General features: G+C 32.9%; 1 protein-coding gene across 2 annotated transcripts; it reads left to right on the top strand.

Annotated features, from left to right (window-relative positions):
• Nucleotides 1-1,436: 1,436 nt before the first annotated feature.
• Nucleotides 1,437-4,259, top strand: LOC107895346 (calcineurin B-like protein 10). 2 transcript variants are annotated; one of them, XM_016820659.2, is made up of 9 exons: nt 1,437-1,686; nt 1,883-2,054; nt 2,642-2,724; nt 2,930-2,989; nt 3,254-3,362; nt 3,469-3,521; nt 3,595-3,675; nt 3,757-3,869; nt 3,967-4,259. In XM_016820659.2, exons 1-9 carry the CDS (start codon nt 1,657-1,659, stop codon nt 4,022-4,024), a joined length of 759 nt encoding a protein of 252 aa, XP_016676148.2. In that variant the 5' UTR covers nt 1,437-1,656; the 3' UTR covers nt 4,025-4,259. The 2 variants fall into 2 exon arrangements, with proteins under 2 accessions (XP_016676148.2, XP_040951682.1); XM_041095748.1 differs by having other exon boundaries at nt 3,757-4,024.
• The last annotated feature ends 11,588 nt before the right edge of the window (nt 4,260-15,847 follow it).

Here is a 15,847-nt window from a genome sequence, read left to right as displayed (position 1 = left end):
TCTAATCCACCATCGTACTGATTTGAACATCCAACATTGAGATCGATGTCAAAACCGTGCACAAATGACCTGAGAACCTCTGTACGTGGGTCTTCAACTCCATATTATTGACTTAACTGTTTTACATTTTCAATGGGCTCCGCATTTGCTAACTCGGCAAATAACTAAATCTCAGTGTTCAGCCTCCCTGACGAGCAATACAATGCAACCATTGTCTTGACGTCATCATCGTTTAGAAATTTTTTCACTGACCTTCTCTTTTATATCACCGACAAACACATCCTTATCGAATCTTATTCCGATTTTTTGATGAGATTCAAAAATATAACCAACGATTATTTTTATAATAACACTATCGAAATGAATTGTTGCAAAAAAATTATTCTCCATTTTCTTGAAACTGCAAAAAAGAATAAAATAACTTAATAAAATAACAATAAAAAGTAAACATAAATAATTATAATAAAATAACTAACTTCAAAAAAAAAAAGAACATCTGACTATTCTTTAAACCATAGCAAACAAATAAATTGTAATATAAAAAATACCAAAACAATTAGTATTAACCTTCTAAAATATCAGTGAAAAAACTTAACTGCAATTTTCGGATAGGGGAGGGTCGGAGCTTCAAAACTTTTTTTTCTCATTTCAACTCAAGAACTAATGTGTTATGGTTGAAGGACCAAACCAACCCCCTTATATAATAAAAAATAATAATATAATAATAAAACACTTTTTTTAAAGCTGAAAATAAAAAAACCACTAGTATTTTAATTTTTGGGTACTGGAACCAGGACTCATGATCGATGGGTCACATCCACGGCAAGTCGTTAGGCCGGTGCTGCCGGGTTGTCAGGCGGCACCGGCCTGATGACCTATTGCGAATGTGACCCGTCGGTCACGGTTTGAGTTTCAATACCCGATAAATTTTATTATATCAATTTTTTGTTTTCTATTTAAAAAATATTTTATTAAAAATAATAAGGTGTCGCTTGACACATCGACACCAATAAAAAATAATTTTTTTCATTTTTATGCGTATACTATTAAAAAAATCGTATTTTGGGTTTTAAATACGGGTGCCACCGATTTGTTAGATTGTACCCAAAAAATTAATATTTTTTAAGAGAAAAACAGTGCCGCCGATTGGTCAAGCGGCACCAGTTATTTACTATTGTCTTTGCCTAGTTTCATGAATATTAATCCCCTTATCTTATTCTGATATTTATTTATTTATTTTATATTATTGATGTAAAAAACCCGATTCTATCAAATTATATTTATTTATTAAATTTAGATAAAAATTGAAAGGTTGAAGATATTATTTTTTAGTTGATTTAATTTCTTTTTTAACGATGGGGACGGATACCTGGGAAGTGTCGCTGAGAGTCAATTTCCTATATTGACAAGGTTGGAAAATCATTGCATCTTAAATTTTAAGTTTTAAAAAAAAAACTTTAAAAGTTCCGTATTTTTTATTGAAACTTCCTAATTTAGAATCAAAGCGAAAGCCTCCAAAGCCAACCAGACAGATTAAAGCTAGAACAGCACTACATTTGATTCATAAACAGAAAAGTTTAGCTTTTAAATATATAATATAGGAAAAGGGTGAAGCAAAAACGGCCCACTGTTTCGAATGTGGTGTTGTTGGAAGCCATGGATTCAACCAACAGAAATACGCGCTTTGTATATTCTTAAATATCCATCTTTTCTTCTTTGTGTAATTCATGAAAATAGCATCTAAAAGTTGCCTCTTTTTTTTGCTTTGTTCCGACTTTGAAAGTGTTCTTTATCTTGTTCTTTTTCGTTTTTAATGTTTAGTGGGGTCTGAAGATTTATAGTTATAGATGCGTATTTATTAGCATTGGATGATGTTGAACAGGGATCGAGCTCCCTGACGTTGGGAGAGAGAATCTGTGCGGCGTTCATCCCATTAGTTGCAGTAGTCGATTTCTTTATCTTCGTGGTGGCTAATTGTTTCTACTGTCAGCCTCGTCGCGAGAAATGCCGTTATGGGCCCTCAGATTTTACCCGTCTTGCCAATGAATCCCGATGTACTTATGCCTCTCCTTTATATATACTTGTATCTCTGTGTGTGTTCTTGCAATTTTGTCACTTTGGGGCAATGTTGAATTGTTTTCTTACTGGTTATGAGCTTATACTTCTTGTTTATGTATGTGTTATTTTCCTTGCAATTTTGTTACTTTGGGGGCAGGGTTGAATGTTTTTCTTACTGGTTATGAACTCATGCCTCCGGTTCATATATGTCTGTGGGTGTATATACATATCCTTCCGATTTACAGTTTTGTCACTTTGGAGGCTAGCTTGAATGGTTTTTCTTTCTGGTTATGAGCTTATGCTTCTTGTTTATGTGTGCGTGTGTGTGTCTGTTTTCCTTTGAACTTTGTTACTCTGGGAGGCAGGCAGAGGGGTTTTTCTTACTGGTATTGAATTTATACCTCTCCTTTATATGCGTGTGCGTGCGTGTGTGGGGTAAGGTTCATTCTTTCTGGTTATGAACTTAAACCTCTCGTTTATGTGCGTGTATGCATACATATATATGTTTTTTTTTCCTAGCAATTTTATGACTTTGGGGCCAAGGTTGAATGGTTTTATTATCGACTATGCATTATGAATGCAGTTACTGTGAATGAAGTGGAGGCATTGTACCAACTGTTCAAGAAGTTGAGTAGCTCACTCATTGATGATGGGCTGATTCACAAGGTAAATTGAGATTTGGAGCCAAATTGGTATTTTTGCCCTGAATTTTCTTTTTCCACGTGCTATTTTATATGAATGCTTTTGCTTCAAATTGAAGTCTCGGAATTTGTTTATAAATTCATTAAATGTGTAGGTGTTGACCTTTTTGTTGATCAAAGTAGTCTTACTGATTATCTTAACTCTTTTTTTTTGTGTGTGTGTGTTGCAGGAAGAGCTTCAACTAGCATTGTTCCAAACTCCATACGGCGAGAATCTTTTTCTTGACAGGGTAAAGTAAACCATTTGCAACATATGCTCCCTTGATTGATCATCAATTGTAGTTGAGCACATCGGATGAATTATTCTTATGTATTTAACATAATAAGTTAGTAATTAGTTTAGCAGTTATGGAGGCTGCAGTGTAGACCTATTATATGGCACTTCTTAATAGTGACTGCATGAATCAAGGAGATTAAGTAATAGGGTTCAATTTAGCAGTTCCATGAATTTTTGTTATAATTTCTATATCTAATAACCTTTTTTCTATGTGTAGGTTTTTTATCTTTTTGATGAAAAGAAAAATGGTGTGATTGAATTCGAGGAATTCATCCATACTCTTGACATATTTCATCCATCTGCCCCTATAGAAGATAAAATTGATTGTAAGGGTTGAAGAGAAAAAGACCATTTGCTTTTGGACCAAAAAGAGCATAGTTTATATTATAACCATGTCTTATGTGGGTTCTTGATACTGCTAATTTCTTGCAGTTGCATTTAGGTTGTATGATCTGAGACAAACCGGCTTTATCGAGCGGGAAGAAGTGCGTCAACTCCAATTTTTTTAATTTAGTATTCTGTAAATGTTTTATACACTTAGCTTCTGATTGAATGCAGGTTAAGCAAATGGTGGTTGCCATTTTGATGGAATCCGAGATGATACTGTCAGATGACATTATCGAGTCTATCATTGATCAAGTGAGCTTTTCCCAAGTTTATTTGTTTGCTAGTTACTGGTGTAGTTGTCTAGAACATTTGATGTTATCGCCTTTTCTCCAGACATTTGCCGATGCCGATGCTGACAAAGATGGAAGAATTGGCAAAGAAGAATGGAAAACATTCGTCCTTCAACATCCTAGCCTCTTAAAGACCATGACTCTTCCTCATTTAAAGTTGGTGAACTATCTCCTGTTCCCTTTTCTTTACTGGTTTCTTTTGCCATTACCTCGTTCAGTCATCGTTGTTTGATATTGTTTTCTGGTTGTTCAGGGACATTACTACCTTGTTTCCCAGTTTTGTTTATTACACTGAAGTTGAAGAGTTGTAACACGGAATATTTTACACCGAAATGTGATATATGGAAGCACCAACGGCAAGGGCTTTCGATTATAGCTATTGGTGTGGCATCTAATATATATATATATGTATGTGTGTGTGTATATATAGGTGTGTATTTAGCAACTATGTTGTCCAGTAGAAAGATTTTCAAGTTGAGTGCATTTTGTAAGTAGCTTGTGAAGGATAATTCTCTTTTTTCTTGTATAAAGAAAATGGTTACTCCATTCGTTGATTTGTTTTTGTTGAATATCTTCTCCTTTCAAAAGTATTTGCATATATTGACCCAACTCTTCAATTTTGTTGAAATACCATGTTTGGGTCAAATTATGGTTTTAAACCTTGTACTATATTCGACTTGAGGATTTAATCCCTATAGTTTGGTTTAGCATAATTTGGCCCTCCTATTATTAATGTTATGTCTTAGTTCAAATCACAAACACGGTTAAAAAGCTTCATTAGTTGGCCAGGTATTTTTATTGAAAACCCAAAACCCAAATTTTCCTATATCAAGTTTTGGTTTTTTAAATTTCGCATCAGTTAACAGATTTTTTTTCTTAAAAAAGTCCAACCAAGTCCAACCAAGAATGGCCAGCAAAGTGGGACTAACCCTAAGCAAAGCAGCACCGTGAAAGGGAGGAAAGATCTTACTAAAGACATGCTATCAACCCAATGCCCCTTAAAAACTATTAGAGCTGCCACAGTTATCATCTGAAGTGATAAGGTGATGGCTCTTGTGCTCAACAGCAAGGCATCATCCCATGGTTCTCGGTGTGGCGATAGCCATGCTTGCATGTGTGCTCGACGAGATTTGGTGGAAAACAACATTGATTCCGCAATATAAATATATAATGATAGGCAATGTGTGTGTGTTGAGACGTAAAAAGGTTTCAATTCCGAGCATCTTGCTCGATGAAATTCTAGGTGGTGTGAATCATCATCATTTCAAACAACATCCTCAGATAATAATTGACAATGCAATTTTCCCAAACAATAAAGATGATAGGATCATTCTTTATTAAAATACATAACTAAAAATACATAACTAGTATTGTTTCACAAAAAGATACTTATGATGATATCTTTCCTATGTCAGTTGAGAATTTAGACTTCAAGCCCAAGTCAATTAATAATTTAAAAGATTCTAAACTCTATAAACACATAGTTGACTCGATATCAAAATTCAATAACTAATACTTGATGACAATAAGATGAGAGAGCCAACAAAGAGGCTATAGGTTTAGTTCTATCGAACTAAAGACACATGACTCAAGCAACCATGTGTTAGTCTCCACATACTCTAAAGGGCAATGACTTCAAAAATAGCTAAGAACTCAAAGCATAAGACCCAATTATATTTATCTACCTAGGTATTTCACTACGACAACTACTGACTCTACTAAACTTTGCTCTCATCACCTTCTCCTTCTTGACTTAAGCAGTGGAAAATGCCCCCTAGCATAAGTAGTTATCTGCATAGTATTTCCTCTATCTTGCAAACCCTAAAATCTTCACGAGTCCAAAAATAACTTCGAACTCTTCTCCAACATTAACGAAAATCTTATAAATATACGAAAAAATTTTAAAAAATTTTAATCATATTTATGTCCAATATATGGCAATACCTTGTATTTGCACTCAAATCCGAATAAATTAAGATACAATAATTTTTTAATCGATAACCATATTTTATTTTCACGATCAACAATCTAAACTCCAATGTGAATGAATCATACCAAAACTATTTACCGCTTAAAGGTCATCAATATCCAAAATAATCAATCGAACAAATGATATCATGATTGTTATCATGTTGATATCATAGCACATTTGTGGTAAGTTATCTTACTTTGACGGAATTGTTATCATGATTGATTTTGTGTCCAACAATAGTGATAGTTTTAGAGGTTTTAAGATTACTTGATTGTTTTAATATTAGTAGAAGCGTGTCTATTGCCACAACAAGAAGGGCTTGGATTAGGACTTTATGCATCATTATGGCATTTCCGCCAACATAACGGAAAGTCTCTCACTGCTTCTTTTTATCCGAAACGACAGCTTGATTCAAGAGAATGGCTTATTCTCTCGGTTTTGGATTTTCATGCCACTTGAGTCTTTATCTTGATCCGATTAGTTTTTTCCTTGTACGAGACTTTAGTCCTCGTTTGCTTGTACATCTATTTGCAAGATTAGTTAAAAAAAATTCGAAAAAAAAAACCAAACACATAACATCTATTTGATTCACCAATGACATACAGACTCCATTAGAGTTTCTTTTCAATGTAAACACATGGCTGGGAGAGTGGTTCTCGTTTCCTTTCTACTTTTTGTGTTTTGGGAAGCCGTGAGAGTGGTTTTTTAATCATTGACGCTGTGGGAGTTTTAGGAGAAAGATGCTGAAAGAATTATTTATTGAGAACTAAATTACATAAATTCCCAAACCTCTCTTTTTTATTCAAAGCAAAAACTTAAGTTTCTAATTCAAATGATAATAATAATCTAATCTGTTTTATATGCATTAGCAAAAGAAAAAGCAAAGCAAAAACAAACGTAAGTAATGAAAGTGTGTATAAAATTTTAATTTTAATTTAATCATACACATTTAAAAATAAATACTTTAATTTATTTTTATATTGAATAAATTTAATTATTTATGCATGCAATATATAAACATAAAATAATGTTATATCAATAATTGTGTTAGTAATTTATAAGAATTGGATTAAATCAAAATTTTATGTATAAAATTGCTCAAAATCAAAACTCATATATACAACTGCACATTAAACCGTAATTCATGTATAGTTTTGATATTTATCCCCTAAAAAAACCAAACTTTAAACTTAATGCATAAGTTTTAAAAATAATATTTTAAAAAAAAAAGAATTAATCCAATAATTGATAACTTTTGTATGAATGTATTAATAATAAATTATGATGAAAAATATTAAAAATGACAACACTTAGAACTAATATTTTCAAATAAATAAAGTAAGATGATTTAATTTTCAAATTTTTAATATAAAAAATTAGGATTTTTACATGAATAATATAAAATAAATCAATATATACGAAAAATAAAATAACATGAATAATATTTACGAGAATAGACAAAATATACAGTAAAATACGGGTGCCGCCTGACCAATAGGCAGCACCACTTTATTTCTAATAAAAAATCATTTTTTGGGTGCAGCCGCATCAATCGGCGGCACCCATATTTTGTATGGTAAATACGAGTTTTTTTCAATATATGGGAAAAAAGTAAAAATATTTTTTTTTATTTGGTGTCGCTAATGTGTCAGACAGCACCCAAAAACTTTAGCTGAAAAGAAACCCATGTTTTAATTTTTTTTCGATATTAAAAACACAAACTCGTGACCAAATGATCACTTCCGTCAGGCTAGTGTCGCCTGACAGCTTGGCTGCACCAGTTTTAAAAAAAATTAGCTGAAAGAAAACTCGTGTTTTAATTTTTTTCCAATATTAAAAATACGAATTTGTGACCGAATGGTCACTTCCGTGTCAGCCGTCAGGCTAGTGCCACCTTATAGCTTGGTTGCACTAGCCTGACGACTGACACGGAAGTGACCATTCGATTACAAGTTCATGTTTTAATACCGAAAAAATTAAAACACGAGTTTTTTTTTCAACTTCAGCTAAGAAAACTTAAAATAATATTTTTATTATTATTATAAAAGGGGGTTGGTTGGTCCCCAACCCCCATACATCACTTTTAGATTCAAAAAAAAAATTTTGAAGCTCTTCCTCCTATTCTATTGTAGTGAAGTTTATTCCTCTCCCATCAATTAAGTTTCTTCAAAAAAATTCTTGGCATTTTAAATTTTTTTATTTGACAATTATTTTGTTTTCTATGGTTTAATTATTATTATTGTTATTTTATTAGGTTTTTTATTATATTTTTGCAGTTTAAAAATAAAATGGAGAATTAATTTTTTGCATCAATTCATTTCGATGGTATTATTTTAGAAATAATTGTTGGTTGTATTTTTGAAACTCGTCAAAAAATCAGGAAGAGATTCAATATGAATGTATCCGTTGGTGATATGAAAGAGAAGGTTAGTGAAAAAATTTCCTAGCGTTGTGGAAGGAGGATGACAAAACTGTTCTACAAATTTCCAGTTTCGTAAAATCCTATCAAATTTACAGAGATGAAACTTCTAGGCGATGATGACGTTGAGACAATGGTCGCATTGTATTGCCCTCAAAGGAGGTTGAACACTGAACCGATTTAGTTATTTGCTGAGTTAGAAGATGCAGAACCCATTGAAAATGTAACACAATTAAGTCAACAATATGGAGTTGAACACTCACATACAGAGGTTCCCAAGTCGTTTGTGCACGGTTTTGACATCGATCTTAATGTTGGATGTTCAAATCAATATGGTGGTGGATTACAGATGCATCCAGTCGTTATTGAAATCAATGCGCTTGGTGGAGATGAATCCGATAATAATGATTGTTTTGATCACGAAGGTGAAGATTTTAGTGATCCCGATTTAGATGACGTCTCAGAGAATATTGACGACGAAGGACCAGATGGTGAAAATGATCACGCGCTTTCGATTGGAAACTCGAGTTGTGGCATCGTCATACGCTTGGTAGTCCCTCAAGGGAGTGAAATCAGGATAACATGAGACTAAATTAGGCATTCTCTCCAACCAGGCATTCTACAACACAATATACGGTTGATGCTCTAACACCATATTCTTTGCATGTTTCCCCTTCTTGTCAATTTCGTGGACATCTTTTCCAAATTGTATAGGAACGTCCAGAATATGTTGACTACACCCGAATTGACGAAGCACCCGATCCCCGGTATACCACTCCACCGTTTGAAAATTTATAATTGGTGCGTTGACACACCACACGATTGCATTTGCTTTAGCAAAAAGAGGAATGACGAAAGCAATGTCCGGCGCGATATATGACATCTACACGAACGGCACAAATAAACACATGATTATAATACTAGCTGCAACATAATTTAATAATTAAACTAATTACATGACATTAATATAATTTAAAATTTTGAAAATAAATTACCCTATCCCCGACGTATCTCTCGATCATCTGTCGGTATATAATGAGTGTTTCCGACTTCCCAATGTTCGAACAACTATACCATCTAAAAATATAAACCAAACTCGTTAAAATCATTTCATGAAAAAAAATCTTAACCCAAGTTTTAATTTTTTTTACCTATTCACAAGTGGGAACACATGTATTTGGTAACCCGCTGATGCCAGAAATGACATTTTGTGTAGTGTCCAAGATTGTAGCAGTATTAGGCAGCCACCTATATTGATAGTTCTGTGGTTTCTTGCCCGACAAAGCTCACGATATAGCATGGCTAGTACTGCCGAACCCCAACTGTATGAACGGGTACCTTGCAATGGACTATGTAAGGGTAGGTACATCAAGTGGACTCTATTATTATTGGAACCCGGCATAAGTACCCTATAAGCTATAGTATATAAGCCTGAGTAGCTTGGGTCATCTCCATCTCGGTAGCATAATCCGATAATGTCTCAAAGTTTGCCCTCAGCCACAAAACCTAGAGAGCATCCAAGCAAATGATAGTAGAAAGCTGCAGGATCTGCTATGCCGCTTGTATGAGTTACTGCGTCACCGTCTACAGGGAGTCCTAATTGCATTGCCACATCCTCCAATGTGATGGTACATTCCCCACACGGTAAATAAAAGGTGTGTGTCTCTGGGTGTCACCGCTCAACTAATGCTGATATTAAGTCAGCCCTCAACTCAAATACACGGATTAGTGCAGCTGATCCAAATCCCGCAACATCTAAGTAGTGCATAATCCGTACGCCCGATCAGTAGTTGGGACCATTGTCACGCGGCCTCAACACACGGTACAGACCCTAATCATATACAAAATTAGTTAAGAATGAGCAATTAAATAAAAAAAAATCACGTGCAACTATGCTAAAACATACTTACAACATTAGAACATTCTCTTACCGATAAATGGATCGTCCTAATTGTGTGATCTTCTGCAGTAATTAGAGAACTCATATCGATATCTGCAAAAACTGTGAAAATTTAAACTTTTAACAAAATTCTATGTAACACCCCGAACCCGAAACCGACACCGGAGTCGAACACAAGGTGTTAACTGACTTTAACCCCTTATAAAGTTTATTTTCCAGACACTGCCCAATCTGTGTACTAGTCGTTTTAAAAAATCATATCTTGAGTTTCGTAACTCGAAAATCAGTTTCGTAATTTTTCCCAGAAACTAGACTCATGTGCCCATCTATGTATTTTTTTCTAGAATTTTTGGTCGGGCCAATTAGTACAGTTTATTAGTCAAAGTCTCCCATGTTGCAGGGGTCGACTACACTGACCTTTGCCCATTACGACTTGGATATCTCCCTGCACGGGGCTTCAATACTGATGCCGTTTGTTTCTATAAAAACTAGACTCAGAGAGGAATCTGTACATATATGGTACGACCCATAATTATCTCTGGTTAATTTATAATGAATTTCCAAAGTCGGAGCAGGGAATCCAGAAACCGTTCTGACTCTGTCCCACAAAAATCTGATTATCTCTTAATATACTGCCCATATGATCTTTTCGTTACTTCCTCATGAAAACAGACTCATCGAGCTTCGATTACATATTTATTCATCAATTAATTCCACTCCTACTATTTTTAGTGATTTTTCAATCTCATGACACTGCTGCTGCCAGCATCTGTTACGAAAGTAACTAGGTCCATTTCATGCCTACCCTTGATCCAACTCAATCGAACATTCGTGCCATTTTCGCATGGCTTAAAGTTTACATGCCAAAGTTCAAACACAATGTAATAGCTTATACATGCCAAAATGTTCTTCTAAGCCAACTAAGAAGAAAGTACCAAAACTTGCTATCCGGTGTGATGACTTCGATGACGGCCTGACCCCGCAAAAATAGATGAGTCCAAGCAACCTATAATGGGTGACAAGGAAACACCGAGTGAGTTTATAACTCAGTAAGTCATAAGCAATGCACTACCATCCATCAATAACATTATCACAAGAGGAAACAAAATGGAACGAGACAATTTACTCCATCCATACCGAACCATACCATAGTTCCTCCAACCTATCGATTCAGTTTCATATCAATTCATGCATTCACATTCCATATACTCATCAATAGGACATTGAAGCATTTTCATAAATCAATTTATTTTCGTTACAATCAAACGACTAAACGGCCTTTCACCCATCCTACGATAAATTTTATGTACGTGACTTCAAGTATATTTGTCACATAGGTTCAAACTTACCGAGCTCAACACCAAGTATAAGCATAGCACCTATTAGCCATGTACTCAAGACACTTACCCGATCCGCTGTCCGCGATCGACTCAATAGTGTCGCACACATAGTGTCCATAATGATTCACGAATGTATATTGAGTCCGCACACACAGTGCTATATAATCAACTCGCACACTTAGTGCTACGAAATCAAATCGCACACTTAGTGCTACATAGTCAAACTCGCACACTTAGTGCCGCATGGTCAATTCGCACACTTAGTGCATCATATTCATTTCGCACACTTAGTGCAACATAGTCAAATCGCACACTTAGTGCTGTACAATTTAATCCCGCGCACTTAGCGCCAATCTCATGGTCATAAATGGTTATACCCGCACGTTTAGTGCCGAGATCAACAACTCAGTACATCTTACCTCTTTTCTTTTCATTCAACAATTTCCTCATCACATACGTACATGCATATATATATGTATATTTATTCATTCCATTCAGCATCAATACATAAACATTATGACCATTTGAAATAATACCAACTACATGCTTAATGACTTACCTTGTGTTGGGTAAGACGGTTCCAACTCGGCTACTCAGTGATCTTTTCTTTGCCTTTGCTTGATTCTCCTCCTTTAGCTCCTTGAGCTTAATCAATAATTCACTAGTTTAACCATCTTGTTAAACATTCATAATTCAATTACACATGCTTATGTATGTTTGTATATTCGGCAACCATCCTCACTAATTACTCATGTTGATGGCCGAATGGATGTATGTGTGTACAATGTCAACTATAACATCATGTAATTCCACATATGACTACATTTCTTAAGTTCCACATCTTAATGCCCATTATACATAATCAAATTTAACATCATATATATATTTACTCATGTGGCCGAATATACATACTCCCATATAATATCAAGTACTCACTTTAAGTATATTGCCGAATATACTTAATCATACACACACCTAACCAAAATAATTTCTAAAATCTTTATATCATTTATAATACATCTAATTATCCTTTTTCACATTATCAACTCAAATCACATACATTATTTACTATAACATCTTTACATTCGGCATTGGTGTCAACCATAGTAGCCGATTCTTCCTACTTTGTACCCATGCATCTATTAATCCTTAGTTGGTTCAAACACTTCACACACTAGGATTCATCAAATTTTTAACAAGAAATAAAATCTCTAATCCTCAAACTACCATGGCCGAACCTTCATGGAGTTGCTAAGACTCCTCATTTCTACTTCTCACACACTCTCACATCCAAACCCTTTTATTAAACACCCAAAGTCAACCATCTCCTTACCTCATCACCAAAGACATCAAAATACCAACCAAGAACGTAACATTCATGGCCGAATGTCATCTCCATCATTTAACAAAGTTTGAACCATGGCTAGGTAGATTTTGAACTTACAACTTAAAATATACATGAATCTCAAAGAATAACATTAAACATACCTCAATCTAGTTACATGCATGGCCAAACTTCCTCCTAATCCTCTTCCTTAGGATTTTTGGTCAAAAGAGGTTGAAAAAGGATGAACAAAACCTTTCTTTTTCCTTCCTTTAGCTCACGGCAATGGGGTGTATGCATGAGACCATTATTATTTTTTTTTCTTTTTTTTTTTCATCACCCTTCCTTTCATTATTTAATTATCATGCTTATTATTTTATTTTCCTTACCATACATCACTAACACAACATGTTGGTGACATGTTTCCACCCATAGCATGGCCGGCCACTGCATATTAGGGAGGGGGAATTTGACATGCAAGTCCCCTTTTTCTTCCACATGCACTAATAGGTCCTCATGCATTGACTTATCACATTTTAAAATTTTCTCATATAAGTCCTATTGACTAAATTCACATGCAATCGACTAAATCGAAGCTTGAAATTTTCACACATTCATGATTACATATTCTAGACAATAAACATCACATTCAAACCTTTCGGTGACTCGGTTTAGCGGTCCTGAAACCACTTCCCGACTAGGGTCAATTTTGGGCTGTCACATTCTAAATGTTTGTAATATAAAAAATATATATACAAATTGATTTTTACAAAAACCCATTAATATAATTAATTATACTAAAAAATTAACATTTTTTATTTAACTTTTGGGGATAATAAATTAAATAATAACTTCTTAATAGAAAATATAACATACTTTAATAATATTATATTATTAACAATAGAATTTAAAAAAAAAAACAAAGGTGAAGGAAAGAAAGAAAACTTACAAATGTTTAGGGAGGAGGAGCGATTGAATATTTTGAAACTGATGTGTGTGGGGGTTGAGGGACCAAACCAACCCATTTTATAATAATAATAATAAATTATTTTAAGTTGTTTTAGCCGGAGTTGAAAAAAAACCTCGCGTTTTATTTTTCCAGTAGTAAAAATATGAACTTGTGATATTAAAATAGGAGTTTTTTTTTTCAGCTAATTTAAAAAAAAAATTGGTGTAGCCAAGCTGTCAGGCGGCACCAACCTGACGAAAGTGACCATTTGGTCACGAGATCGTGTTTTTAATACTGAAAAAAGATTAAAACACGAGATTTTTTTAGTTAAAAAAGATTTTTTTTAAGTTTTTGAGTGCCATTTGACACATCAGCGACATTAAATAAAAAAAACATTTTACTTTTTTTCCTGTATACTAAAAAAACTTGTATTTAAAATATAAAATACAAGTGCCGCTGATTGATCTGACTGTACCCAAAACAAATGATTTTTTTTATTAGAAATAAAGTGGTGCTGCCGATTAGTTAGGCGGCACCCGTATTTTACTGTGTATTTTGACTATTCTCGTAAATATTATTCCTGTTATCCTATTTTCGTATATATTGATTTATTTTATATTATTAATGTAAAAAAACCCAAAAAATTAAGGTAGTGTTTGGAAAACCACCTAATAATTAGATTTGGGTGTAATTATTTGTAATTACACAAGAATGACATGTTTGAGTAATCATTATAATTGATGGATCCCACCATATTGGGTGTAATTAAAGCACTCAATTATACTTTTCAATTCTTAAGTGAGAATTAAAATACTTACAAGGTAATTACACTAAAAGTTAATTTTAGAAAAATTATATTATTTAAATCTTAAAAAAATTTTAAACTTATGGCTAAAAGTTTTATGATAAAAAGTTAATTTACATATTATAAAAGTATTATAATATATTTATTTATAAAACTTATGGTCAAGAAGTATGAACATAGTTTAGTTATGTGTCCATACTATACAATATAAAAATAATATAATTATTTATTAAAAAAATGTTGTAGTTTTTTTTAATTATAACTTATTTATAAAAGATACTTTTCTAAAGTTATGACAAAACATTATATTATTTATTAGATGTGTTATGAATGTTATTGGATAATTTATAAAACTTTTTCTATAAAGGTTATATATTATAAATTTTATATATATATATTAGTTTACATATTATAAAAAGGATATAATCTAAGTCTTCTCCAAATTAAATTTATATAAGTTTTATAATTAAAGTTGCATGCTAATTGAATTGTAAGGCCAAATATTATAAGGTCGATGCTAATTATGCAAGTACAAAAGATTTTCTTGCTCCATATCGAGGTATGATACCATTTAAGAGAATGGTACCAAACACAAGTACCATAGATAGTTCATGAATTCTTCAATTTGGGACATTCAAGATTTTGAAATGTCATTGGAGAAGACATTTTCTATTCTATTTTCTTTTTCCATATTAACACCATCTATATATAGCATAAAAAAGATTAGATTGTACCAACATATTGTATATTTTATCACTTGAATCATAGTTGAAATTGGACTGATCCATACTTCGAATAGTATATGAAAAAAGGGGATATTGATAATGAGGCCTATTAAGCACCGACAAATGATGATAAAGAACCCATGTTAAATATTAAAGAAGAAAAAACCCAATAAATATACACTAAACAATTAGATAAAATTTCATATGATGTTTATTTTTCTTATTACTTTTATTAAAAATTGTATTATCAATAACTTTTACGGACCAACATAAATACATTTGATTTGATTTTAACTTTTGTTAGTTCCAAATTATTTCTATCATACTAGTTATTTTTTTATAGTAATTAATATTTTTAAAAAATTATAAATATGTAACTGTATAATTATTATTTGTACTATCAAACATGACATAAAAGATTACAATATAATAACATTTTGCTAACCAAACATATCTAGAGAAATATAATTCAATTATCATGTGATATCCAAACATACCCTATAAAATGAAATTTCATGTGGAGGGTAATTTTCAGGGGTGAAAAAAAAAAGTTTGCTTATGTAATTTCCAGACTCAACAAATTGTCATGTCCCAATTGAAGAAAAATAAATAAATACCATTTATTATATCTGAAGCAAATGAGGGTTAATATAGAATGGAAAATTTGCATACAATACCCACCTATAGATTCCTTATTCGA

The sequence above is a fragment of the Gossypium hirsutum genome, chromosome D06 (genome assembly GCF_007990345.1).
Source record: "Gossypium hirsutum isolate 1008001.06 chromosome D06, Gossypium_hirsutum_v2.1, whole genome shotgun sequence".
NCBI lineage: Eukaryota > Viridiplantae > Streptophyta > Magnoliopsida > Malvales > Malvaceae > Gossypium > Gossypium hirsutum.
This window is presented reverse-complemented; position numbering and strand designations above follow the sequence as displayed.

Coding starts and splice junctions, on each gene's coding strand:
- LOC107895346 (XM_041095748.1), top strand. CDS start 1,657: ATGGATTCAACCAACAGAAATACGCGCTTT. Junction 2,725..2,929: donor ATGATGGGCTGATTCACAAG/GTAAATTGAGAT, acceptor TGTGTGTTGCAG/GAAGAGCTTCAACTAGCATT. Junction 3,676..3,756: donor TCGAGTCTATCATTGATCAA/GTGAGCTTTTCC, acceptor CCTTTTCTCCAG/ACATTTGCCGATGCCGATGC.